The sequence below is a fragment of the Myotis nattereri genome (genome assembly GCF_964212035.1).
Source record: "Myotis nattereri genome assembly, chromosome: 2".
NCBI lineage: Eukaryota > Metazoa > Chordata > Mammalia > Chiroptera > Vespertilionidae > Myotis > Myotis nattereri.
Window position 1 is genome coordinate 199,962,855 of NC_138076.1, and position 27,699 is coordinate 199,990,553.

Sequence of the window (27,699 nt, forward strand, 5' to 3'; positions counted from 1 at the left end):
GCATGTTTGTTGTTCATAATTTGTATCTTTACCTTTTTCTTCTTCTTCCTCTTCTTAAAAGATACCTTTCAGCATTTCATATAATACTGGTTTGGTGGTGATGAACTCCTTTAGCTTTTCCTTATCTGCGAAGCTCTTTATCTGACCTTCAGTTCTGAATGATAGCTTTGCTGGATAAAGTAATCTTGGTTGTAGGTTCTTGGTATTCATCACTTTGAATATTTCTTGCCATTCCCTTCTGGCCTGCAAAGTTTCTGTTGAGAAATCAGCTGACAGTTGTATGGGTATTCCCTTGTAGGTAACTGAGTTTCTTTCTCTTGCTGCTTTTAAGATTCTCTCTTTGTCTTTTGCTCTTGGCATTTTAATTATGATGTGTCTTGGTGTGGTCCTCTTTGGATTCCTTTTGTTTGGGGTTCTCTGCGCTTCCTGGACCTGTAAGTCTGTTTTTTTCACCAGGTGGGGGAAGTTTTCTGTCATTATTTCTTCAAATAGGTTTTCAATATCTTGCTCTCTCTCATCTTCTGGCACCCCTATAATTCAGATGTTGGTAAGCTTGAAGCTGTCCCAGAGGCTCCTTACACTATCTTCATATTTTCAGATTCTTTTTTCATTTTGCTTTTCTGGTTGGGTGTTTTTTGCTTCTTCGCATTTCAAATCTTTGCCTTGATTCTTGCGCCCCTCTGGTCTGCTGTTGGGAGTCTGTATAGTATTCGTTATTTCAGTCCGTGTATGCTTAATTTCTAGTTGGTTCTTTATCATAACATCGAGGGTCTCATTAGATTTCTTGAGGATCTCACTACATTTATCAGCGGTTTCTAGACAGTTCTTGAGAGACCTTAAAAGTGTGGTTCTGAACTCAGTATCCTCCATTGACAGTTTTGTCCTGTTTCTTTGTCTCCGCATTTTTTATGCTTTCTTGGTGCATCCCCTGGTGTTCTTTGTACGCAGTCTTGTTGTAGTTAAGCCTTAATTGTTGTCGGCAATACCGCGGGTGATTTGACCTAAAACTGGCTATGAGAGTCCGCTGTGTCTGCAGTGGGAGAGCTTCTGTGCTGGATCTCTAGGGCGGTGCTAATCTAGCCTTTGCCTGAGGCTATCCGGCAAATGCCTCTGGGCAGGGCTTGGGCGGGGCGGGTCCCCAGGGATCTACAGGGCGGGCCAGAGCGAGCAGTTATGGCTGCTCTCAGTTCCGTCCCCAGGGGCTCCACCTCACAGAGTCCCAGCAACTTCTGCAAACCTTGGAGAGAAAGCTGCCTTCGAGTTCTGACCGAAGCCAGACAGTCCCGCTTCTCCCGTTTGAGTCTGGGTCCCTAGAGACTCACCCGGATCTGGAGCTCAGAGTCTGAAACTCCCTCCCGATTGAAAACAACAACCGCGCCCTCCGCCTCCAGCCCGCTCCGCATGCACTCCGCACCTTAGTATTTCACTTCAGCACTGCGCCTCCTCTGAGTCTGGGTATGATATTCTCTTTCCTCCTAGTTGTAGAATTTCCACTCAGCCAGCCTTCCTGTGGTTCTGGATGATGTCCGTTCCATCTTTTAGTTGTTTTTTGTAGTGGTTGTTCGAGGCAGCAATCTCCGGCGTTAACCTATGCCGCCATCTTGGTTTCTCCGCCCATCTGTTCCTCTTTTTGTTCCTATAACACTGTGCATATATATTCCTTAGCATTTTATCACTGTAGGCTAATGCTATGGTTGGCTTACTTCTCTCTCTCTTGCCCCTTGGATGGTAAGATCTTTCATGACTTATTTTTCTTTTATTTATTTCTTTCCAGTTTCTTATATGGTGTCAAGTACATAGTGGGTACTCAATAAGTATTAAATAATTCACCAGATGAACTTCCACGTCTATTCCTACCTTGGGTACTAGTGTTGATTCTTTTTAGATTATGAATAGGCATCTCAGATTTGAATATAAACTCTGAAAATAATGTTTGTTTTCATATTGGACTATTTGTAGTTTTCAGATCACATCATAGTCTTTCTCTCCTTTATGGCTTGGCACATCCTTTCTGAAATGCTCCGTCCCATTTTTTCTATCTGAAAAACTCTTCATTTTTAAGCCCATTTTTGCGTTCCCATAACATGGTACATTCATACCTCTAGTGAGTTGCTGTAAAATTTTGGAGATCTGAGTCTGCTATTGGATTGAGTCCCTATAGAGCTGATACGTTTCCATTTACATCTGTATTCCCAATGTCTAACAAGTATATGTTGAGGTGTGTTTTATGGCCCAGCATATAGTCTGTCTTAGTGAATGTTCCATGTATACAAGAAAAGAAAATGTATTCTGCTGTTGTAGAGTGTTTTAGATCAGATTGTTTAATAGTGTTGTTCAGGTCTTCTATATCTTTACTGATTTCTGTCTACTTGGTCTCTCTGTCCATCTGTTACTGAGTGAGGACCCTTCTAGTCCAACTATAATTGTGCATTTGTCTTTTTATTCTTTCAGTTCTGTCACTTTTTGCTGCATTTATTTTGAAGCTCTCATTGAGTGTGTACACAGTTAGGTTTGTTATGTCTTCTTGACGAATTAACTTTACCATTATGAAATGTCCTTTGTCTTCAAGCCTATTCTGTTTATTAATATAGCCACAGCAGCTTGGTATATTTTCACATTCTTTTACTTTTAAGTCATCTTGTAAAGTGGTTTTAAAGTGGGTTTCTTGTAAGCAGCATAAGTTGGGTGTCCTTTTTAAAAAATCTAGTTGATAATCTGTGCTTTTTAATTTGAATTTTAAATGATTTATACTTAATGTTATTATTTATATGGTTGGACTTAAATCTACTGTCTTTATCTCCTTTCAAGTTTTACATGGTTGTTTTTAATATGAAGGAAGATTCAGACCCTTTACACCACTGTATGTCTTAAAAGGTCCAAGTTATATAGTTGAGCAACATTCATATCAGTGTCAAGTGTAAATATGTGTTTTTCTTCCTGTTCTGTGACAGTTGAGGTTGGAGAGAACAGGTTGGTTCCTAGACTTAAATTTGCACGAAAGTTACATTTGGGTTCTCAGAAGACCAAACCATCATGTAGCTTTTATCTCTATAGGATTGTTTTGCTCAATGTTTAGATATATTAAGCTTTTCATACTAAGTAATGAATGTTAAGTGATTAAATAAGAATAAAGAAATGATCAGAGCTCCCCTATACCCCGTGTTTCTAGGTAATTATAATTGCCCAATATTGCAGCCATGGAGTCCATGCTTAATAAGTTGAAGAGTACTGTTACAAAAGTAACAGCCGACGTCACTAGTGCTGTAATGGGAAATCCTGTCACTAGAGAATTCGATGTTGGTCGACACATTGCCAGTGGTGGGAATGGTCTAGCTTGGAAGATTTTTAATGGCACAAAAAAGTCAACAAAACAGGTAAGTTTTCATTGAATCCAATTGGAAAAAACACATGCTAATAAAGATCATAACATGCATGTATGCATTTTTATGTTAAGAAATGCCAAAAATGATGGGTTCTTTAGTTCTCATTTTGTCTGTTGAAGTCATACAAAAACAAATGCTTTTAAACGTGCCTTGAATCTCTTCGTTGTAAGTATATTGTTTGATATATCATCTCATCTTATAATTTAATTTTGTTTAGTTAATAAACATATCAGCTGTGCAAATGATTATGTAGTATTACATTTTAATATTTAGCAAAGTATATGTTTTAGAATAAAAATTGTCATGTTCCTTTTCATATTTATCAATAAGTTATTGGGAAAATAAACAGTTAAATTTTTTCAGAATTAAATGCATTCTTATGTAGTGTATTCTTATTCCCTCTTTAATTCTATAGCCTTCTTGAAAATTAACTCCTATAATATTCTTTTGCATTTAACCTGAATAAGTTTTACCATTGGAAAGGGCTATATTTGTGGGCTACAATCAGTACTAACATGTCTTGCTGTACACTGATTTTAAAGTTATTTTAAAACTAACTGACCTTTTAGTGAGTAGTAGTTTGAATGAGTTGTAGTATTATTTTCTAAATTTGATTTAGGAGATCCAACAGATTGTTCTTAGAAATGTGGAGGATCATTAGTGTTAAATTTTACTGCAGCTGTCTGTTGGAATTGTTAAAGAATTGAAAAACCTTCCCATTTAAGGCCTCTGTAGAAGTATGTTCTTTAAAAGGAAAAATCACCATTTCTAAAAGTAGTGTACTTCCCTAAAAGTGAAACATTTGGATTGTAAGACTTATGGGATTTATTATATGAATTTTCCGGTGACTATCACAGTCATATAATTGTGGATATGTATTATTTGTCACTTTTCCCAAATCAGCTTCTTTCCCAAACAAGTATTAAAGACTAAATTGGCTTTGATAATACTTTTATGAAAAGTATTGCTGGTATGTGGTTTCTACCTGACCTGCAAATCTTGTTTTTATTGCCATTTGGAGGGAGTCTTTAAGTCCAAAATTGATCTGTATCTTCAATGCTGACTGATTTGTCATTTTTTTTGAACATTGTTTTCCCTTTAAATTCAACAAAATTTCATCCACAAAGTAAGTGGTTACTTGAGTATTGACTACTTAAAAAACTCATGAAGTTTGAAGTCATGAGGCCTGTAAATGACCAACCTCCCACAATAGCACAAATTGCTTTTACAAGTAGTTATATAAGGGGAAAGTGAAAAAACACCAAATTTACTGAATTTTACATTACTTTTTAAGGATGTGGTAACATAATAGTGTCTTTGTGCTTAACCAGAAGTGTCCTAGGTATTTGTGTTTATAGTAGTAGTTCATACATACGCTGACATTCTCTGATACTGTTGGAGCTGCTGCTCATAGAACATGAGAACAAGGCACAGATAATAGATCATTGATTAACTACTGTACAGTAATACAGAAGTTCTTAATTGCTGACTGCCAGAACTGGGTTCTCTTAGGAAACTTTACCATATTTCTTGTCCCCCTCACCCCAAAATTTATTGCTTTGAGGAAAAATATAGTTTTGAAATATTTCATTGTTCTCTATGGATGTGGTTTTGAAATGTTTTTCTTTGCCTCTTTCACTTCTTATGGGTCAGAACTGATGATCCTATCTGGACTACTGGCTCATTCTTGAAGGAATAGCTAAGTCTCTACCCACCTGGGCAATGAATTGGCAATCACAGAAAATAATCTAGAGTTTTGCTATTCAGTATATTTAGCGTGGTAGCCGCAAGCTTTATATAGCTATTTTAGTTAATTGAAATTCTATAAAATTAAATTCAGTTCTTTAGTTGCACTTCAAATGTTCCATAGCCACATGAGGCTGGTTTTACCATACAGGACAAAATATAGAACTTTCTGTGAACTTATAGAAACTGGAAGGAAAAAACAAAGGAAAATGGTATTTTCCTTAGTCCTCCCCCTCCTTACTTCTCCCTATAAAGGGACATTGAGACTGAGGGCATCTTTCTTGATGTAGCATCAGTGTACTTGATTGCAGTTGTGTTTTATAGCAGAATATATGATCTTAAATTTGACTTTGAGGTAAACACCAGATTAGGGACTTTGGGCTAAGAGATTCGAATACCTAGTTTTAATAGTTAAAAATAAATAAGGGTGTATCTTATCTCTCAGTCTTCTCAAAACTACCTTATTTTTAACTTAATCTAAATAAAATTTTAGATTTTGCTTTATGGTTTTGAGAAAGAAACATTGTCGCAAAATCACATGAAAAATGAAGAGTATGATGTTTGGTAGTCATCACTGGCCAGTCATGAAAGATCCATAAAATAGAGATCACAGGGAACCGCTGTGTTTAAAAAACCATTCCTGGTGGCTTGAGGGATAGGTTAGTGGAGGTCCTGATTGCTGTTAGGAAACCCTAGACCAGCCGTGGGCAAACTACGGCCCGTGGGCCGGATCCGGCCCGTTTGAAATGAATAAAACTAAAAAAAAAAAAAAGACCGTACCTTTTATGTAATGATGTTTACTTTGAATTTATATTAGTTCACACAAACACTCCATCCATGCTTTAGTTCCGGCCCTCCGGTCCAGTTTAGGAACACATTGTGGCCCTCGAGTCAAAAAGTTTGCCCACCCCTGCCCTAGACACATTGGTCTACATTAACTTAGATTTTATTACTTAAACTATCTTGTTTTCAGCAAGTGTTCAACTTTGTAGTAAGCAAAGTAGATTTTAAAAATTATAAATTAGGCCTATATCAAAAGATATATACAGTCTTAGCTGGTTTGGCTCAGTGGATAGAGTGTCAGCCTGCAGACTGAAGGGTCTCAGGCTCCATTCGGTCAAGGGCACATTTTTGGGTTGTGGGCTTACTCCCCAGTAGGGGGCGGTGCAGGAGACCTCTGATCAATGATTTACTCTCATCATTGATGTTTCTATTTCTCTCCCTCTCCCTTTCTCTTTGAAATCAGTAAAAATATATTTTAAAAAAGATATATACAGCTTCCATTTTGAGAAACATTTGTTTTTACAATAAATAATTTATTTCATAGCCTTTTTAAAATTTAAAGATAGGCTATTTAGGAAAAATACTTTTTAAAAAAAATATTTTTTATTCACCTGACATTTAAGATTTATTTACCATAGTTCTGATCCAGTTGGCATTCCTTTTTTTTTTTAAATCCTCACCCGAGGCTATTTTTCCATTGATATTTAGGGAGAGTGGGAGAGAAAGGGAAAGACAGAGAAACGTCAATGTGAGAGAAACACATCGATTGGTTGCAAGTACGAGCCTGCAACCACAGTATGTGCCCTTCACCGGAATCAAACCCAGGACTCTCTCTCTGGTCTGCAGGCTGACGCTCTTTTCACTGAGCCAAACGGCGAGGGCAGGAAAAATACTTTTTAGTGGTAACTTTCTTTGCTAATGTATTTTAAAGAATATGAAGTAAACAAATAGTAGAGTGCTAAATATAGCTTATGTTTTTTTAAGTAATTTTTTTAATAAAAGAATTTTTATTTAGAGTTAATAGTTGTTGAATCTTAAGTGGAAGATATATTGGATGGTGACACTATATTTTTGTATGTTTGAAAATTTTCATAATGAAAGGTTGATAAAGATTTTAATTCAAGACAGTAATGAAAAGCTTCATGTAACTGCTTTATTCACTACCAGTAGGCAATAAATATCTGTCTTCTAGGTGTAGATCCTGTGGTGGGTACAGAGATACGTAAGGCATGGTTTCTTTCTTCAAGAAACTTGTAAACATATAAGGTGGCAGGAGTTTTACACAAGTGGTATTTGTTAGCAGAGATTAGTATAGTGAAATACTAGAAGGAAAACACAAATTAGAAATTAGATAATAGTCTTCTGATGAAAGAGTTTTCTCTTAGGATGTAGGTATGAGGCCTAAAGCGTTAGTTAATTAGTAACAACTTTGTTGAAAGTGGTTTACTTTAATTAACTAATTGAAACAAAGAAAATAACCTATTCTGACCTATGTAGGAATTTTTCATCTTTGACCTAAAAGAAGACTGTCTGAGAGAGTTCCATGTTTTTCTTCTTTATGAACTGTAGTGTTTCTCCTTAAGGTGTGAAACTGCAAGAGTCAAGAGCCATTTCACATGACCTGTTTTTAAAGACGTAAAATATCTTGAAAAAATAAACAGATTTAAGTTGGATGCATTTACAAAATGTGTTATAGCAGAACACTTACTAAAATAAGGTTATCACATGAATAGTGAGATAGGAACTTGAACTTCTAGGTCATTTGTTTTTAGTTCAAATTAATAGTACGTAATGCTCTTAGCTCCAGATTGTCTTGTGTCTCATAATGAGCAAAAGAGGTAAAATAATGTATTTACCAGTATATATGAATGTTGTTTAAAGCTCTCACTTAAATGATTGTTTCCTGAAGGCATAGGTCATGTTTTACTGGGGTGCTCGATATATATTGGCCAAGTGTTATTTCTGGGGAGACAAAACGGTGTATTGTCTAAGAATGTGGGCCCTAGGATTAGACTGACTAGGTTCGAATCTGGATTTTTTCATCTTACCAGTTGTGAAATCTTAGATACATTTATCTTTACAATGTCCCCATCTGTGAATTGAGGATAATAACTTGTCTCATAGGATTGCTATTAGGAATGAAAGAATTCCTAAGAAGTCTACGGAAGCTTGGGGAATAGGATGTTAAAATTCAGTACTAAACAGTCCCTGTATGTTACCACTTCTCAGAGATTTAAGTTAAGGATATCCTCTAATATCCTTAACTCACTTGTACATATATAAGGAACCTCTAAGTTGTATTTGAGAAATTTATTGGCTTGGAATTCTGCAGTGAAATCTCTGTTATGTGGTTAGGTTGCTGGGCTAACTTGTGAAAGCAGTCATAATGTGGCAAAAATAATTAGAGGAGAACAGCAATAAAATGGAAAGATACTGTTTTGGATATTGAAGTTTAATAGTAAAAAATTTAATTAGAAGTTTTTGAAAGAGACTTATATAGAAATTCTGGAAGAGCCATTCAAAAATCTTTCATGACAGGGAGGGGGATGGGAGGAGCTGAAGGAGGGCTTAAGGGGTATAAATGGTGATGGATGGAGACTTGGCTTGGGGTGGTGAACACACAAAACAATTACAGATGATTGTTGTAGAATTGCGCACCTGAAAACTGTATAATTTTGTTAACCAGTATCATCCAATAAATTCAATAAAAAGGAAAAAATCTTTCAAAGAGTTTTGGAAGGCTAGCATTGATTCCTGCTAATTTTGCTTCCAGCTTCATCAGTTTTCTTTGTATTTATGAAGGAGATATAACAGTGGTTATTCATCAACTATCAATATGACTAGTTTTTGACTGATTTGTTAAGTTTGGGTAAATGGATGGGAACTATTTTTCCTGGGTAACTGAGAGAGAATGAAAGCAAGATGACAGTTAAGGAAGATGTGTGATCTTGGTAGTATAAAATAAGCTGTGAATGATCTCAAAGAGAGTTTGATGGGGGGGAGCATCTTCCTGTACTTTTAACCATTCCCATTACTACCCCATAACAAGATAGGGATAGGGTAGAAGGAGAGAGAGAGAAATTATAGATTATTCATATGTAAAAGATGCTTATATTGTTTTGTGTATAAACAACCACTCCCTGACATGTTCAATCTTTCTTTTAAAAGGGATTTCAAAATTTTGTAATATACTCCAGTGTTATCATTATGAATAGCATTTTGAATTTTTAAACATTTTAACTTTTATTTGAATTCTGGTTACATAAGAGACTATTAAATGTGGGACAACACATTACACACAGTTTATGTGTACCTCTGATACCAGAGTTCAGATATGGAGATCTTCCTGTGTTCTTAGATGAGGCTGTGGGTCTTATACCTTTAAAAATATTTAGATTTACTAATCATGAAGAAACAAGCTTTTTGATATTAGAAAAATTTACAATGGTGCTAAAATTTCCAGGCTATTAGTTTTTATTTATTTGAAGACTGTTGTGACACTTAAATAAAATTTTAATACACATATATTCTTGATTAAAATTAGTTTCACAATTCTTTTTTAGGAAGTAGCTGTTTTTGTCTTTGATAAAAAGCTGATTGACAAATATCAAAAATTTGAAAAGGATCAAATCATCGATTCTTTAAAACGAGGAGTCCAACAGTTAACTCGGCTACGGCACCCTCGACTTCTTACTGTCCAGCATCCTTTAGAAGAATCCAGGTAAATTTTTATAAAAACTTATGTAAGAAACTTCCTGAACAAATAGTTTATAATAACTTTATTTATGAAATCTATCTATACAGTATCCTGTCAGTAAAAAATTTTTTATAAACTGAGTGTTGAGTTCTTAAGGATTAGTTATTTCCCTAAAATTTATTTGCATATTCTGTGTATATGTCTGTTTTTGAAATATTAACTGAAGCTTTCTTCACATTTGCCATGAGTCTGTTTGCTTATTCTGTGCTCAGCACTGCAATAGTCAAAGTGGGAGTTGCAAGAGAAGTATAGAATACAGTCCCTGTCTGAAAGTTTCTGTCCTTGTTAATTTACTAGAATTTCCTGTCCTCTCTTCATTGATTCACTCTTTGGGGGCTATTTTTATGTGTGTTCCAGGTATGCTCTATACATTTAACCTTCTGTTGTGCCTAGTTAGTTAGTCCATAGCCCTAAGTTACGCTACTATCTATTTTTCTCAAGGATGAGCTTGGGATCTGTTGCTGAGAATGACGAAAAAATGAAATTTATGTTGTGTCATCTTTTAAAAAAATATACATTTTTATTGATTTCAGAGAGGAAGGGAGAGGGAAAGAGATAGAAATGTCAATAATGAGAGAGAATCATTGATCAGCTGCCTCCTGTATACCCCCCAAACTAGGGCACGTGCCCTGACCAGGAATCAAATCCTGACCTCCTGGTTCATAGGTTGATGTTCAACCACTGAGCCACGCCAGTTGGGCAAAGAGCAGTAATTTTAAAAATTTAAAAATCTGACACCTTTCAAAGTGGTATACAAAATACATAAAAAACAAAGCTGCTCCCATGGAATTGGTTATAGGGACCTGGACCTATGCCCTGTCCCTCTTTCTGATTCCTCTTGCTCCAGAGGCCTTTATGGGAAATCTGTAGCTTCCTTTGCACATAGTCTGAAAATTATAGCCTTAGAAATAAAGATAATGTTTTAAGGTATAATGTAACAATATTTTAAATTAGTTCATTGGTTTTCCATAAAGAATATCAATCATCAAAAAGCACAGTTGAAATAATGTTTTATTTCCTGACTTTTTTAAGTTTAAAAAAATGTATCACAACAGTTATAACACTTAGTTTAAAAGACTGTTGAATGATTTACCAGTATAATTCCTATGCAAAGCTTCTTGACATTGTTCTGTTGGTTTGAGTTAATACTGAAGAGAAATCTAAAATAGATTATGTTTTTGTTAATAGAACCAATAATGTTTTATGTATATGTAATTTTGTTAATGTGGAAAAAATGATAGTGAATAACCCTTTTTCCTTTTTAAAATAGGGATTGCTTGGCATTTTGTACAGAACCAGTTTTTGCCAGTTTAGCCAATGTTCTAGGTAACTGGGAAAATTTGCCTTCTACTGTTTCTCCAGATATTAAGGATTATAAACTTTATGATGTAGAAACTAAATATGGTTTGCTTCAGGTATGTATTTTTATTCATCTTGTGAAAAGAATTTTTTCCTTCAAAATTGTTTTTGGCTATTTCAGATTTATTAGCCATGTACACTAATGTAAACCATTGCATTTTTTTTTTTTTTAGTAATTTAAAAATTATTTCTTTGTCCTAGAATTTTCTGTAGTTTATTTCTATACTTAAGTTATATTTAAATTGTTGGAAACATAATATGGGTAACTTTTTTTTTCTTTTAAATATATTTTTATTGCTCTCAGAGAGGACGGGAGAGGGAGAGAGAGATAGAAATATCCACGATGAGAGAGAATCATGAATTGGCTGCCTCCTGCAAGTCCCCTATTGGGGATCGAGCCCATAGCCTGGGCATGTGCCCTTGACTGGAATCGTACCTGGGACCCCTCAGTGTGTAGGCCAATGCTCTAGCCACTGAGCCAAACCGGCTAGGGCAGTATGGGTAACCTTTGGGTAAGGGCACTCATTAACTGGTGCTTAGGGTGGTTCCCTTTTGATTTTTTTGAGTTTTAAACCTTGTGAATTCATTTTGTAAATATTAAATTGAAATAATAAAGTAGTTAATAAAAAAATTATATCTTTAAAGGAATTAATAGGTATTAGGAGATATAGTAAGCCATTTCATATATGTCCATATTTTCTGATTTTTCTTTATCTGCTTAGCAAAATATCTTTATCTCTATAGAATAAATTGCAGTAGATTCTTAGTTCCTTGAGGACAGAGATCATTCCGTTTATTATTTTTAACATCTTTATTAAGGTACAATTAACTAGCATACAAAAAACTTCCATATTTAAAATATACAGTTTTATAAGTTCATAAATCACCATCACTACAATAAAAATAATGCATATATCCTGCATATATCCATTATTTCCCCCCTGGTTTCCTCATACTGGTTATAATCCCTCTCCCCTGCTCTTTCTTATTTTCTATCTCTCGCCCTAGGAAATCACTGAACTGCTTTCTGTCCCTATGAATTGGTTTGTACTTTCTAGCATTTTATAAATGGCATTATGCAGTATGTACTCCCTTTTTTGGTCTGGCTTCTTTCAGTAAACCTAAATGTTTTGAGAATGAGAGAACATTAGTTAATATTTGAAAACTGAGCACAACGCTATTCAGAAAAATTAAATTTCAATATGAAGTGTAAGTATAAAAAATACTAAGAATTAGAATTAAATTGACAAAGGTATCTCAGTATTTACTATCTGAAACTCAGGAACCAAAGATTTCCTCAGTTTTCAAAATCAGGAATTGAGTAAATTTGGATAGTAAAGTGCTTTCATATTATCTTTTTGCTTATAGAAAAGAACTTAATGGCCCTGACTGGGTAGTTCAGTTGGTTAGAGCACCTTCCAGATATGCCAAAGTTGCAGGTTCCACCCCCTGTCAGGGCACATACTAGAAACAATCAAATGAATGCATAAATAAGTGGAACAACAAATCTCTCTCTCTCTCTCTCTCTCAAAACAAACAAAATTTAAGAAAAGAACTTAATACTTGTACTCTGGTTGTTGTTGCGTTTATCCTAGCAACTGCGATTATCTGCACTTTTGCATTTGTGATGAAATTTAATTGTTATCTGAAAAATAAAAAATCTTTTATTGGGAGAGGCAGCAATTATGATTTATGAGACACTTTATTATTGTAATTGAAAGGAGTTTTATTTAATGTAAAAATGTCTGGTTATTTTTACATTTACAGGTTTCTGAAGGATTGTCATTTTTGCATAGCAGTGTGAAAATGGTTCATGGAAATATTACACCTGAAAATATAATTTTGAATAAAAGTGGAGCCTGGAAAATAATGGGCTTTGATTTTTGTGTATCATCGACCAATCCTTCTGAACAAGAGGTAATGAAGGTGTCAGTGTTCTAATTTTTTAAAACTATGGAAATTTGTGACGGCGTCTGGAATGGTCAAGAGAATTTATAAGCCTGATAAATGTCTAGAAATAGGCTGCATGGTACAATGGTATGCTTAAATTTATAGAAAAATTTTACAGTTCATTGTACCTAAGAGTATTCTTCAGCTTGTTAATTCCACAATAGTTAATGTTGCTTGAGAAAAAGATGCTAGATTTAAATAAATTTTGAGGGCTGTTGGGTTAAGGCATTTTTTTCCTCACCATGTCAAATGCACTAACCAACATTGTGACCCTCCAGCAATATTACCCCAACTTATTGGAGCATGATAACAACAATATCAATGATGACATTTGCTGAAGCACTTTCCTCAACACTTCTTATAGATTTACTTATTTAATCCTCATAACAACTCAGTGAGGTATAGGAAAAATACAGCCTAGGTGGTTAGGTTTATAGAATAAAATAACCTGCCAAGTTTAGGTTGGTGGCAAATGGTAAAGCTAGGATGAATCCAGTCTTTCTGGTTCTAAAGCACTTTTACTTTGTGATTATACCTGCCTATTTACCCTTGGAAAACACTGCAGTATTTCAAGTTTTTACTATATATAGTTGTTAAGGGGACCTTGATTTGTCCTAAGATAGATTTGTAATTTAAGTAAACATTTTAAAGGGAAGCAGAAAGAATTCGTATTGATTATGTGCTGTGAGTGAGGCACTGCGTGAAGTCTGTTTTCCATACATTTTTTTAATCTTTCAACTTTTTGAACCTATTAACTAAATCGCATAGTGAAAGAACAGGTTTCAATCAATAATCTATTTGAGCCCATAAAACTTGAAACCTGTGTATCATAAAACATAGTGTATCATATAGTCTTCTGGAAGAGAACTCCAGTAATCTCAATATAAGAGATCTTTTTATTATCTCTTAAATTTGTTCCTTGCACTTTCCAGACTTGGAAATTAGAGAATTGTATGATTTAAGGTGGGGATGACAATTTTTACTTACATGGCTAACTGAATTTAAAACTAGATCATTGTTACTTGATAGAGGTTTGTTTTAATTTGAAATATGTAAGCTATAAAATCTCTTTTCTGTCTTCTTATAGCCCAAGTTTCCATGTAAAGAATGGGACCCAAATTTACCATCATTGTGTCTTCCAAATCCTGAATATTTGGCTCCTGAATACATACTTTCTGTGAGCTGTGAAACAGCCAGTGATATGTACTCTTTAGGAACTGTCATTTATGCTGTATTTAACAAAGGGAAACCTGTATTTGAAATTAACAAGCAAGATATTTATAAGAGTTTCAGTAGGCAGTTGGATCAGGTATTTATCTTTAAATATTTGCTTGCATTAAAAATGTATTAAATGCTGCTTTGATTTTTTTTTCCTAAAAATGTATTCAGAAAATTCTGAGATGAATGTCTTATATATAGTTTGTTTGCATAAAATCAGCTTAGCAAAAGTAATTAATCAGTGAGGATTAGGTAAAGTCTGTTACTACAACTGTAATCGTGACATGTATTTACTAGACTGAATTTTAAAATATGGTCTAAAAAACTGGGCATTTTGTTTTAGGAATAGAAATAATCAGCTAATAAAGATAAGTGTTTTAATTATCTTGTAGTAATAGAATTAGCAATTTGTTTGAATCTAAAAAAATATTTTTAAGTAAATTTTAAGTTTCTTAAATGGACTTGACAACATAAATGCATATCTCTGAATATTTTATATTCATATTTAATATTATCACTCTTTTGAATAGTTGAGTCGTTTAGGATCTAGTTCACTTACAAATATACCTGAGGAAGTCCGTGAACATGTAAAACTACTGTTAAATGTAACTCCAACTGTAAGACCAGATGCAGATCAAATGACGAAGGTAAGTGAGGACACATGAATTTCTGCCTTAGGTGGAGGAACAGAAAATCTGTGAAAGTAGATAAACTGCTTCTAAAACAAGATTTAATCGTATATAGTCCCCAGATAATATCTGTATTCTTGAATGTATTAAATATTCAGCTTTTTTTACTCTTAAACATTTAAATAATTTATGCATATACCTGCTCTGATATAAAATTAAGATTTCAAAGAAACAACAGTTGTAACATAGTTATACTTGCAAAAGTTTTGGACACTCCAACTCTTGTTCACTCATATAAGCATGGCCTTTAATAGATTAATGATGTTCTTTGTACCTCCAACCTATTTTATTAATATTTCAGTATTTTACTAGTTATGTAAAAAAAAAAAAGTTATTCCAGCCAACTCAAAGGTACTGCTTCTGAAAATTTGAACTTGGAAAGAAAAATAATTTGTTACTTCCTTATTCTGATTTTCTAAATTAGAATTTTTATGAAATCTCTTAGCATTTTGTTAAATATTCTGAATATTTTTCATCAAATTGTGGCAGTTGCAGATATGAGAAGTACCTTAATATTTATCAAAATAATTTCATTTCCTGTTTTTAGATTCCTTTCTTTGATGATGTTGGTGCAGTAACACTGCAGTATTTTGATACCTTATTCCAAAGAGATAACCTTCAGAAATCACAGTTTTTCAAAGGACTGCCAAAGGTTCTACCAAAATTGCCCAAGGTTTGTTGTTGGTCAGATTCTTATAGCCAGGATTTTAGAATTTAAAGTTTACTTTAACTTGCTATAATAACTCTTCCAAAGAAATAAATGTAACTTTGTGACTGTAAAAGACTTCAAACTGAAGCCAGAAGTTTAGTGGACCTTCTTTTGCATTGTTCGAAAATGAAATAGCATAAAAAAATTAGAAAGATAAATGTCAGAAAAGAAACCCGTAATCTGTTATTGTGGAACTCATTGTATTACCAACACTTAAGGGGATACATTTGTATTGATGCTAGGCCTCTCCAGTTCCTCAGCTCTCCCTCTCTGGCTTATTAAACAATGAACGTAATCCTATATAATAAAAGCCTAATATGCTTCGACCAGTCGCTATGACGCTCACTGACCACCAGGGGACAGATGCTCCAACCAGTAGGTTAGCTTGCTGCTGGGGTCCGACCAGTCGGGACTAGGCGAGACAGGCCGGACATGCCCTGGAGCCCTCCCGCAGTCCCTCCATGGCCTTGATCATGCACCAGTGGGGTCCCTCTGCCTGGCCTACACCCTCTCGCAATCTGGGACCTCTCGGGGGATGTCGGAGAGCCCGTTTTGGCCCAATCCCCGCAGGCCAGGCCGAGGGACTCCACCAGTGAATCTGTGCACTGAGCCTTTATTATAGTATAAACACTATGAATGCTAAAGAAACCACTGGAAAAATAATAATTTCGGGTTCCAAAATAATGTCCCATGTTTAATCTGTCAGAATTAATTGATATGTACTGCTAGCCCTTTTCTTGTTAGATGCTATGGAGAATAAAGAGGAAACAAAAAATTTATTCTTGCTCTCAAGGCCTTTATAGTAAGTGTAAATAGGATTAACATGCGTGAAGCAATAATTAACAGTATAGGACAGTGTTTAAATTGTGTGGTATGAATCATAAGCAGTGAAGGAATTAAGAGGAAAAACATATTCGTGAAGACTAATTGAGGGAAGGTTTTCTAAAGGAAGAGTGATTATGTATCCCTTGTTATCTGTCACGTTACCAAGTTATGTCTTTGTCCTGCCATAATTGTTAATAGCACCCTATTTTACTTTTAAAAGTGTCCCAATTTCAACCATAAATTATATGGTCACCTTACCCAAAGGGATTGGAGATTTTAAACTATAATTTCAGTGTTAGCACTAAAGACGTGAAATAAAATTTAGTTTTATGAAACATTTTTTTCTTTTCAGCGTGTCATTGTGCAGAGAATTTTGCCTTGCTTGACTTCAGAATTTGTAAACCCTGACATGGTACCTTTTGTTTTGCCCAATGTTCTAATGATTGCTGAAGAATGCACCAAAGAAGAATATGTCAAATTAATTCTACCTGACCTTGGCCCTGTCTTTAAACAGCAGGAGCCAATACAGGTATGTATATAGATAATTTTCCTATTTATCAGCTGTTATTCAGTAATATTGGTCAATAGTGACTATCATTGAAAACAAGGAATGGATATGTGACTTTTAAAAAACAGGTAAATCTAAGAGACTTCTTTTCCATTCGTCAGCTATTTTGCATGTTTGAAGTGACCCATTCCTAAAATTATAATTGAACTCTCCAAGTAAATGTCTGCAGTTCTCTATAAGTTAACATCTCAGAAAATTAATTGTAATGAGATTGTGCATGTGTTGTACTGTTCCCATTGGTCTTATTAAAAGTTACAGGTTTGGAAAAATAAGTATATCTTACACTTCTAAGTGTTTTTATTTGTTTTTTGTTTGTTCTGTTAACCAGGGTCCTTCATTTACACAGGTTTATGCCAGTATTTTCTCTTTTATTTTATTGTTAATGAAGAGTTTCATCAGAAAAGGGAAAATGCTTATAGCACCCAAAAATAATATGTGTGTGTATTGTAAGTGAAAAGCATAGTGTCTGATGTAAACTCTATTACAGTATTTATTTGCCAGATTCAAGATGGTCTTGGATTTCAGAGCAGTAGGGTCATATACCTGGGTTGGAATCTGTCCATTACCTCCTTACTTGAACAAGTCCTTAATCTTTTAAAGCTTCCATTTTGCTCGTTTCCAAAATGAAAGAGGCTGTTGAGAGTAAATGAAATTTTCTGGCACATAGTAAATTATTACTTGCTTTTGCCACTACATGGCAATCGCTTATTAATAAACCATCAGCTACCTGATTTAATGGTTTTGTGGCAGGCTGTTTGCAATCCTTCCCTTGAAAGGAGGGGAACAGAAGGAGGTCCTTGTGGTAAGGCAGGAGTTCCTGTGGCTAAGGAAAGGGCAGATGAGGGAACTGGGGGCTTTGAGGCAGACTCCCGCAAACACTGTTAAGATATCAGGAGGGAAAGTAGCAGAGCCACATGTCCACTAAGCTATGCATTAGTCAATATAGTATCCCAAAGATACCATTTGAATTCTTATTTGCCTCCATTCTTTGGTACTCTTTTTCTCCTTAGTAGTCTAGCTAAAAATTCCTTTTGAAAAAATTTTAACCGAGCCTTGGCAAGACTAAGTATTCTTCATGAATAGAAGAGGCAGTTTGTTCCTTATTATTTAGGTATGTGGTGGCAGCTAGGTCAAAAAATGAACTGAAACATTTCTTTCTAGAATTTTTCCTGACAGTCTTTTTTATTCCTGTACCTTTTCTTCTCTTGAGCTTCATAGAAACCAAGTGACAGAACTTACTGTTGGGGGCCATGTGATTTTGTTGCCCTCAGGCTTTTACTTCTTTACCCAGTTGCTTTCCAGATAGTTGATACTTGTGGGTAAGAGACATATTACTGAAGATTTGTGAGAGTTAGGAAATTAGTCTTTATTTAAATGCCTAAACTGAGAGCAGATGTTAAATATTGTGCTTCCAGAAATGTAAGAGACTTGATTTGTATGTTTTTGTCTTCCATGCCCTCAGGCTAGCAACATGGTGAGTGTGAAAATATATAACTTATTCTTTAGAATTTTATTCTTTAGAATATTCTTTTAATTTTGGGATATATAAAATCATGTAAAAATTCTGGAATTTAATGCATTATTCCCTTTTTCTACACAGATTTTGTTAATTTTCTTACAAAAAATGGATTTGCTATTAACCAAAACTCCTCCTGATGAAATAAAGAACAGTGTCCTACCAATGGTTTACAGAGCACTAGAAGCTCCTTCCATTCAGATACAGGTATAATATTTGATTTCTTCCCCTTTAGTGATGATTTTGATTCTTAAAGCAAAAGAAAAAAGTAAAGTACACTTTGGGTTTGAGTCAAATCTTTCATATAAATAACTCAGTAGTATATATTAATCCATTGAATTGCATCATACACTGTTACTAAAATGTACCCACTCTTAACTAATTTATTTTATTTTTCTTTGAACACTGCCTTTGAATAGCATAAGGGCTGTCACATGGAAGAATTGGCTTGTCCTGCACAATGCACAACTCAAAAGTAGACCAAAGACCAATTAGTAGCTTCTTCAGAGAGTTACATCTGTCCAGTGTGAGGACAAGTTTATGACTCACAACTGTTTCTTCCAGATCAAGTGTACAATCCTTCAGTTCTGTGACTTGTGATAGCACCACTGGAGCTTGGTGATGCTCATAACTGTGATCCTTATAAAGCTGTTATCTGCATAAGGCAGTTTCATAGTGAGTGCCATGTTCCAGAAACAGTTCAGCCAACAAACAGTCCCATGAGTTCTTCATTAACATGCTTACATGCTTCATAACAATAACCCCCCTTTTCTTTCCTGTCCATGTCTCCTAATCCCACCGTTACTTCTGCACCAAAAACTTCTCAGCCCCAGTTGTTTCCCTTTCCTTTTTTGTTTTTTAATCTTATTTCTTTGTCACCGAAGTTCTAATAGATTTGGTTTTTGGTGGGTTTGGGGGCATTTTGGTATGGAGGGCCTTATGGGAACCTAGTGAATTTGTCCATTTTGTATGACAGACCATCTTTCTTTGGGCAGAAGTGAGAGGTTCCTCTTTCTCCTTCACTCCACATCTAATCCAGTCATCTAATGTAAATGCAATGCTTGAGGCTAGAGATGGCACGGAGCCAACCAACCAGTTAGAGTAGATTCTACCATCTAACTTTCCTAGAACCTGCCCCTGCTCTCTTCCACACTATCACAGCCCTAGTTTAGGATTAGGATGCCTTCGAGTCTTACAAGAATTTCTTCAATTCTCCTTTCAGGTCTTAGAGTTTTGCCACTTTATATTACAGCTAAACACAGATCTTTCTAAAATTGTTCTAGAAGTCAGATCTGAGCACTTCTCAGCTTAGAGTATTTATGGTTTTCCAGCTGTCCTCAAGTCAATCCAAGCCCCTATTCCTAGCATGTGAGCCCTCCCTGGGTGGCTCTGTGACCCTCTAGCTTCATCCATTTTTACAAACACCTTAACTTATAGGTAGTTCCCCAACATGCCCCCCTCTGAGCCTTTGCTCAGGCTGTGCTGTCTGCTGGGGATGCCTTTTCTTCTTCAACTACCTGACAGATACCCACATATCTTTGAGAACTCGAATTAGGAATCACTACTCTAGGGAACCTTCTGACTCCCACCCTCCAATGAGTGCTCCCTTCTTTGTGAATCTCTGTTTCCCCAATGGACTTTCACCTGAAAAATCCCTGCATCCATTCCATCTTCTTCTCTCCTAGGCTGGGCTCTGGTTGTGACTGGGTTCCTTTCTATCACTGGCAGGCTGTACTGGGCTGGATCCACCACAAACCCCAGTAAATGTTAAAGGAATGAAAGCACTCTCGTCACACTCTGTAGGGAGACCTGGTGCATTGGAGTTAGATGAACTTGAGTTAAACTACAAACACTCCAAGAGCTGTGTGCTCATGGGCAAGTCATTGGAATTCTGAACCTCAATTTCCTCAGCTCTGCCTACCTCTCAGTATTCTGTGAAGTAACATGTGAGGTGCCTGGTACAAGTGCCTGGCTTACTATAAGGGGTCAAATATGTATCACTCTGGCAGCCAAGAAGCAGGGAAGGAAAAGGTGTCCAGTTAGTGAGCAGGGGGTCAGGAGTGGGATGTAAGGGGGTAGGAATACAAACCTCTGAGACCCCAGTGTGCTTGGGTTTCTAAAACTGCTGGTTACCTGCTCTGTTGTGAGCAGTCAAGTTAGGGGATGGGAGTGAGGGTGACAGATCACAGGTGCGAAGGCCAAGCCAACCCCTGCTGCTGGAATGGACCAGCACCCAGTGACATCACAATCCTGAGTAGTTGCCCTGGCACTGCTGGAGGGGGACCCTCATTTCTCTCCACGGAGCTCTAGGATGTGGATGTGAGAAAGGTGAGGACGAAGGCAGATGGCGACAAGGGACAGCCTGAGCTCCATACCCACGGGCAAGGCTCATGGTGACACTGGAGAGGCAGGAAGGCTGTCAGCTCCTGATACTGGCATTCAGGACACAAGTTCAGCCAATCAGCTGAAGATGAAGCCCAAGAATGTGCACAAGATTAAGGCGCTTATTGTCGACCTGGGCTCGCAGTACTGTAAGTGTGGCTATGCAGGAGAGCCAAGGCCCACCTACTTCATCTCCTCCACGGTGGGCAAGCCCTGCGAGGCAGCTGATGTGGGTGATGCCCACAAGGAGATCTATGTGGGCCACGAGCTGCTCAACATTGAGGCACCCCTGAAGCTGGTTAACCCTCTAAAACACGGCATTGTGGTGGACTGGGACTGTGTCCAGAACATCTGGGAGTACATCTTCCACAAAGCGATGAAGATCCTCCCCGAGGAACATGCAGTGCTGGTCTCCGACCCCCCACTTAGCCCCAGCAGCAACAGGGAGAAGTATGCGGAGCTCCTGTTTGAGACCTTTGGCATCCCTGCCATGCACGTGACGTCCCAGTCACTGCTGTCCATCTATTCCTACGGCAAGACCACAGGGCTGGTGGTGGAGAGCGGGCACGGTGTCTCACATGTGGTCCCCATCTCAGAAGGCAACGTGCTGCCAGGCCTGACTGGCCGTGTTGACTATGCGGGGAGCGACCTCACTAACTACCTGCTGCAGCTGCTCATCAAGGCCGGCCACAGTTTCACCAAGGACGACCACCTGCACATCCTCGACCACATCAAGAAGATGTGCTGCTACTCGGCTTTCCAGCCTGAGGAGGAGCTTGGCCTGGACCTGGAGGAGCTGCGTGTGGACTACGAGCTCCCAGATGGCAAGGTCATCACCATTGGCCATGAGCGCTTCCAGTGTGCCGAGATGCTCTTCAAGCCCACCCTGGTGGGAAGCAGCCAGCCCGGCCTCCCTGCACTCACAGCCACTTGCCTGGGCCACTGCCAGGAGGCGGGCTTCAAGGAGGAGATGGCCGCAAATGTGCTGCTGTGTGGTGGCTGCACCATGCTGGAGGGCTTCCCTGAGCGCTTCCAGAGGGAGCTGAGCCTCTTGTGCCCTCGGGACAGCCCCACAGTGGCTGCAGCTTCCGAGAGGAAGACCTCCGTGTGGACCGGTGGCTCCATCCTGGCCTCCCTGCAGGCCTTCCAGCAGCTCTGGGTCAGCAAGGAAGAGTTTGAGGAGAAGGGCAGTACAGCTATCCATACCAAGTGCTGAGCATGAGCTGACAGGCCAGGCCTCGTGGGCAGGCGAACTCAGGGCACACTCTACATTTACAGAATTTCACATAAAAATTTTAACACAATGGCTCTTGTCTAGTCCGGATTTCTTGCTTTATCCTGATAGCAGAAGGTTCTGGGGAGTTGGGTTTAGAGGTATCAGCACCTTTTGCTCTGTTGCATCTGGAGCAGCAGGGGTGGGAGGTGGGTGGGAGGGCTCCTTACTGGCCCCTCCCCTCCTGGAGGTGACATCTCAGAGCCCAGAGTTTGTCTTCCTGTTCCATTAGCTCCTCAGGGTTCAAAACCCAAAACAGCAGACACATTGATAGCTCATCCATGGACCAAGAGGGAAATGAAAGCTCAGATTAAGGACTAGCGTGGGTCATGTAGTTAAGTGGTGGGGGGACACTCAAAACCAGGTGTCTGACTTCCTTCTCCTGTTTCTGCCAGATGTGTGTCTGCCCATAGCTTCATCATTGCTTGATTGCCCTGCTCCCTCACTAAACTCCCCTCACTGCCTGCCACCTTCAGAGGTGCAGCCCACAGGTGTGCCTCTCCTGAGTGTGAGGGGCCTTTCCACTTCAGCCAAAATTGCAACTTTTTTTGCAGTCACAAAGTAGAGCCACTGAATCCAGAGGATGTCGGAGGAACCAGAAGGTCCCTTGGAAATCATGTGGTTCTCTCCCTCCTGTAGAGGTGGGGAAACTGAAGACCAGGAGGGAGGGGGCCATGTCAGTGGATGAGTCCAGGTCTTCTGTCCCAGGTCATGATTATTTCCAGAAGGGCAAAGTGGTGGTTTTAGTTTGGGCTGCTATAACAAAATACCACAGACCAGGTGGCTTATAAACAATAGAACTTTTATTTCTCACAGTTCTGCAGACAAAGTCTAAGATTAGGGGGCCAGCAGGGCCAGGTTTTAGTGAAGGCCCTCTTCTGGGTTGCAAACTGCTGACCTCTTGCTGAGTTCTCACATGATGGAAGGGATCTTTTAACTAATTTAAAGAATCAATTTACAAATACCTGTATTAGTGAAGTAAAATGAGTCATTGCTTTTATTTATGAGAAATGTACTATTCTGGAAGGTTTGATTATAGTTTAGATTCTTTACAAGTAAATGAAAATGTCAAATATGTATGTGCCCTTTTCTTATGAAAACATCAAGTAGTTCTTCCCATACCCACAATTTCATTTCATGCTTGGTAACTTAATTTTCTATTCAGAAATGTTCCTTCTGCATTGAAGCTAATTTGTGTAGCAGGCAGGTAGAAAAGCAAACAGTAATTTAGGGTAATCATTCCTAATTTACTTATAGTCATGCTTTTGTGTCACAAAAGTGATGTTAAAATATCATGTACTTTGCCAAACTTAGTTTTGCTATTAAAATTTTGATTCTATGGCTGGCTACCTGGAAAGAAATTTTGGATTACTGTTAAAAGTATAGTTTTTTTTACTTTGAAAAATATACACTTAACTAGGGCTCCTGTGAAATTTGTGCACTCGGAGGCAGGGGTGTCCCTCAGTTCGGCCTGCTCCCTCTCACAGTCCAAGAGCCCTCAGAGGAGTGGGCCTACGTCGTCAGTTGGACATCCTTAGCGCTGCCACGGAGGTGGAAGAGACTCCTGACACTGCCACTGTGCTTGCCAGCCGTGAGCCTGGCTTTTGGCTGAGTGGCGCCTCCCCTGTGGGAGCGCACTGACCACCAGGAGGAAGCTCCTGCATTGAGCGGGATCAGGCCGAAACCGGCTCTCTGACATTCTCCGAGGAGTCCTGGATTGCGAGAGGGCACAGGCCAGGCCAAGGGATCCCACTGGTGCACGATTGGGACCTGGAGGGACACGGGAGGTTGGCCAGCCAGGGAAGGACCACCGGAGGGCTCCAGGGCATGTCCGGCCTGTCTTGCTTAGTCCCGATTGGCTGGACCCCAGCAGCAAGCTAACCCCTACCAGTCAGAGCGTCTGCCCCCTGGTGGTCAGTGCACATTGTAGCAAGCGGTTGAGTGGCCTTAGTATATCATTAGCATATTACGCTTTGATTGGTTGAACAGATGACCAGACAACTTAGCATATTAGGCTTTTATTATATAGGATGTTAAGAACATTCCACTGTAAAAATGGTTCCAAAAGTTTTTCATTTCTTGGATACTATAAAAATTCTGTATAGATTATAATAAAGAAAAACAAAGAATTTTAATTTTTAAAAGTTATTGACCATAGTTGTTTTTATTCTTAATGTGAACCTAATACCACATGTAAAGGTCACTTTTTGACTCATTTCAATCCTTTTCTGCTAAGTTCTTTTGTTTAAAGTTGTGAAGTTTAAAAAAATTTTTTTATAAGGGCATGCTTTCTAAAAGGCAAGGATATGTTGCCTTTGTCCAAATGACATGGAATGATTGGAGAAGGTGTACTTCTACTTTTTAGCCCTTTCCAAAGGAGTTGTCACTTAAAGCTTCTTGAAACATTCCATAGGCCTTGTGTAGCCAACCTGGTTTTATTTATTTATTTTTTTAAATATATTTTTTATTGGTTTTTTACAGAGAGGAAGGGAGAGGGATAGAGAGTTAGAAACATCGATGAGAGAGAAACATCGATCAGCTGCCTCCTGCACACTCCCCACTGGGGATGTGCCCGCAACCAAGGTACATGCCCTTGACAGGAATCGAACCTGGGACCCTTGAGTCCACAGGCTGATGCTCTATCCACTGAGCCAAATCAGTCAGGGCCCAACCTGGTTTTATATTCAGTGAGATTAGGAAGGAGAGGAAAGGTTAAGTGACCTAAAAAGGCCATTTTTTCTTAATAAGGGGTTAGTTTTGCCAATAGGTATCAGCTGGTATTTTATTGAAATAGTTCAACCAACATGTATGATATTATTCAATACTAAAGGCCCGGTGCACGAAATTCGTGCATGGGTAGGGTCCTTAGGCCTGGCCAGCGATAAGGGCTGATCTTTGGGCCTACTGGCAGGGCGATTGGGGGGGCTCCCCACTTTCTGGCCCTGCCCCCGTCCACTTACTGGTCCTGCCCCCTGCCACTGGTTGCCTCCTTCCGTGAGGTGACTGGTGGGCAATTGGGGGGCCCCTGCTGGCACCCACCTTGGCTGGCCTGGTGCTGCCCGCTCCCTGGCTCTGGCCCCCACTGCTGCCGCTGGTCGCTTCCCTCTTAGGGCGACTGGCAGGGCGATTGTGGGGGGGCCCGTGGCACCTGACTTGGCCGGCCTGGCGCCGCCCACTCACTGGCCCTGCCACTGCCACCAGTCACCTCCCTCTGTAGGGCAGCCAGTGGGGTGATCAGGGGCCCTCCTCTGGTACCTGCCTTGGCTGGCCTGGGGCCTGCGGGCTGAGGGCAGCTCCTGTGTTGAGTGTCTGCTTCCTGGTGGTTATTGTGCATCATAACAACTGGTCATTCTGCTTTCGGTTGATTTGCATATTAGGCTTTTATTATATAGGATAAGTGTTTAGTCACCAGTCCAATTAACTTGCATCAAACCTTGCTTGGGAAGAGTCTGATAAAGTTAAAGCCTGTCTAAGCTTTGGGAGGTTCCTAGAGCAATAGCAAGAAACAAAAATCTTTTCCTCAAGCTTTATGAAGGTACACAGCTGGAAAGGAACTTCTGAAATTCATTTTTGGAGTGATATTTTTAAAGTAGAAGTTTGATGTATTTAACAGTCTAGAGAGAGATTAGAAATACATTTGGAAAAGTAGGAGATGGTTAACAAAAGTTAGGGTCCTTAGAGGCATTAATAGAAATCTTTATCTGTACCGGTTTTCTTACATTATTTACCTTAACATTAAACATAGAAGCTATGTTCATTCTCCTCTCCCCACCACCAATTACAGAAAAAGTATAAATACGAGGCAGAAGTTCCTGAGAATGTGCTAATCCTGTTCTTGGGTTCTTCATCCTGTCTCCTCCTATGGAGAGAGCTCTCCTCACCTTTTGCTAAGTGATTATAATTCAAGATTGGCCTCTTTGTAACCTACTGCTAGATTAACATCATAGTTCTCTTTTTTTCTCCCCTCCCTTTATCAATTAAAGACTGATCTTCCTTAAGAAGGTACCCTTTGATAATGAGCACAGTTTCTCACCGACTACTCACCCTTGTTAATTGTCTCCCACCTGTAGAAAATGGGTCCTTAAATGTAACTTGTATTTCTTACCCTCAGTGATGCCACCCATGTAATTATTATAGTTCTGAGTGGATATAAACATATAACTCTATTTGCCTTTTGAAAATCTGGGAATAAGTTAAAGTACATAAAATGCTTCCCAGTATTTTGATAACACATTCTTAGTAGTTAACTTGTTTCTATCTGCTAACTACAAATGAATGTGTTTGTTTAATAAGTATTGTCAAAAACTCCTCTGATACACATTTATACTTCCATTTTCTTTAGTAAGCCCTCTGCTATGCTTTGCTACAAGGATCATTCTGGCCCTTCTAAGGTATCTGAGATCTTCAGCCAGTTAGTTCTCAGCCATTTTTGTTCTTTTCCTTGTCTCACTTAGTCCACTTATCCTCAGTCGTCTTCCTTTTTCCCATCATCCTCAGAGTTCCCAGTTCCAATTATTTACACTGTGGCATGGCATTAGTTAACAAGAATGTTTTAAATAACTCTTACGTGTTTCTATGAGTTATACTTGCTAACGTGTTAGAATTTGAAAGTACTTAAAAACATAAAGAAAATTAAAATCTCTCAGAGATGCCTATAGTTAACATTTCTAGGTATTCTTCCACGCTTTTATCCTAAGCCTGTAGACAGACACATGTACATACACATTTTAAAAATTGGGACTATATAATAGTGTCTTATTGCATTTTCTCCCCAATGTTATTAAACAATCTTTTAAAATATATTTTAGAAAATGTTTATATTTCATTCCATCATATGGATATATGTAGCAGCTAAGGAATTCTTTATTTAAGAGGAATAGTTTTACATGACTTTGTTTTTAATTTCTTGTCTTTGTGAAAGATAGCAAAACTTAGGTATTCCGAAGTTTTCTTTTTTAAAAAATAAATGAAGAATTCTGTTATCAGGGAAAGAAATTAGGAATGAGACCAGGGAATTGTGGTATCAGATGCTAGTTTTAGGACCTAGTATAATTTTGAGTAAGGTCTTCTGAGCCTGTTTTCTCATCTGTAAAATTGAAAACTGAAAATAACTATTCTTTCAAATAGTTACTGAAAGGACAAAATGATGTAATTTCCATAAAAGTTTATTTCAAACTATGTGACAAATTAGCCATGCAAATGCAAAATATTTTCTAATATGTGAGAAAAAAGATGAGTCCTTAAGACTGATCCAATTAATTTTCTTAATAGGAACTCTGTCTAAACATCATTCCAACCTTTGCAAATCTTATAGACTACCCATCCATGAAAAATGCTTTGATACCAAGAATTAAAAATGCATGTCTACAAACATCTTCCCTTGCTGTAAGTAATTGCGTATTAATTTTTGATTTTCTTTTCTTATTTGTTTAAATAATTTTATTATTGTATAATAACCCTTTTATAGTGTTCATGTATTTTGTCTTGGCTATAGGTAATTGCTAAAGTACTATAAAAGTGAGCAGTAGCTATAATTTCCCC

The 27,699-nt window shown here is 37.9% G+C and overlaps 2 protein-coding genes across 2 annotated transcripts in view; both read left to right on the forward strand.

Annotated features, from left to right (window-relative positions):
* SCYL2 (SCY1 like pseudokinase 2) overlaps window positions 1-27,699 on the forward strand; it is a 53,589-nt gene that overhangs the window by 7,368 nt on the left and 18,522 nt on the right. Inside the window, exons 2-11 of the mRNA XM_081083236.1 lie at window positions 3,170-3,374; window positions 9,476-9,633; window positions 10,940-11,084; window positions 12,796-12,945; window positions 14,066-14,287; window positions 14,727-14,843; window positions 15,433-15,558; window positions 16,772-16,948; window positions 18,588-18,710; window positions 27,430-27,543. Coding sequence (XP_080939362.1) covers window positions 3,198-3,374; window positions 9,476-9,633; window positions 10,940-11,084; window positions 12,796-12,945; window positions 14,066-14,287; window positions 14,727-14,843; window positions 15,433-15,558; window positions 16,772-16,948; window positions 18,588-18,710; window positions 27,430-27,543 — 1,509 coding nt within the window. The 5' untranslated portion in view covers window positions 3,170-3,197. The remainder of the gene's footprint in view (window positions 1-3,169; window positions 3,375-9,475; window positions 9,634-10,939; window positions 11,085-12,795; window positions 12,946-14,065; window positions 14,288-14,726; window positions 14,844-15,432; window positions 15,559-16,771; window positions 16,949-18,587; window positions 18,711-27,429; window positions 27,544-27,699) is intronic.
* On the forward strand, window positions 20,488-22,185 carry LOC308512795 (actin-like protein 7B). The gene has a single exon (XM_081082464.1). It carries the CDS (start codon window positions 20,848-20,850, stop codon window positions 22,099-22,101), a length of 1,254 nt encoding a protein of 417 aa, XP_080938590.1. The 5' UTR covers window positions 20,488-20,847; the 3' UTR covers window positions 22,102-22,185.

What these genes read in the sequence shown, in the direction of transcription:
- LOC308512795 (XM_081082464.1), top strand. Translation starts at nt 20,848, where the DNA reads ATGGCGACAAGGGACAGCCTGAGCTCCATACCCACGGGCAAGGCTCAT.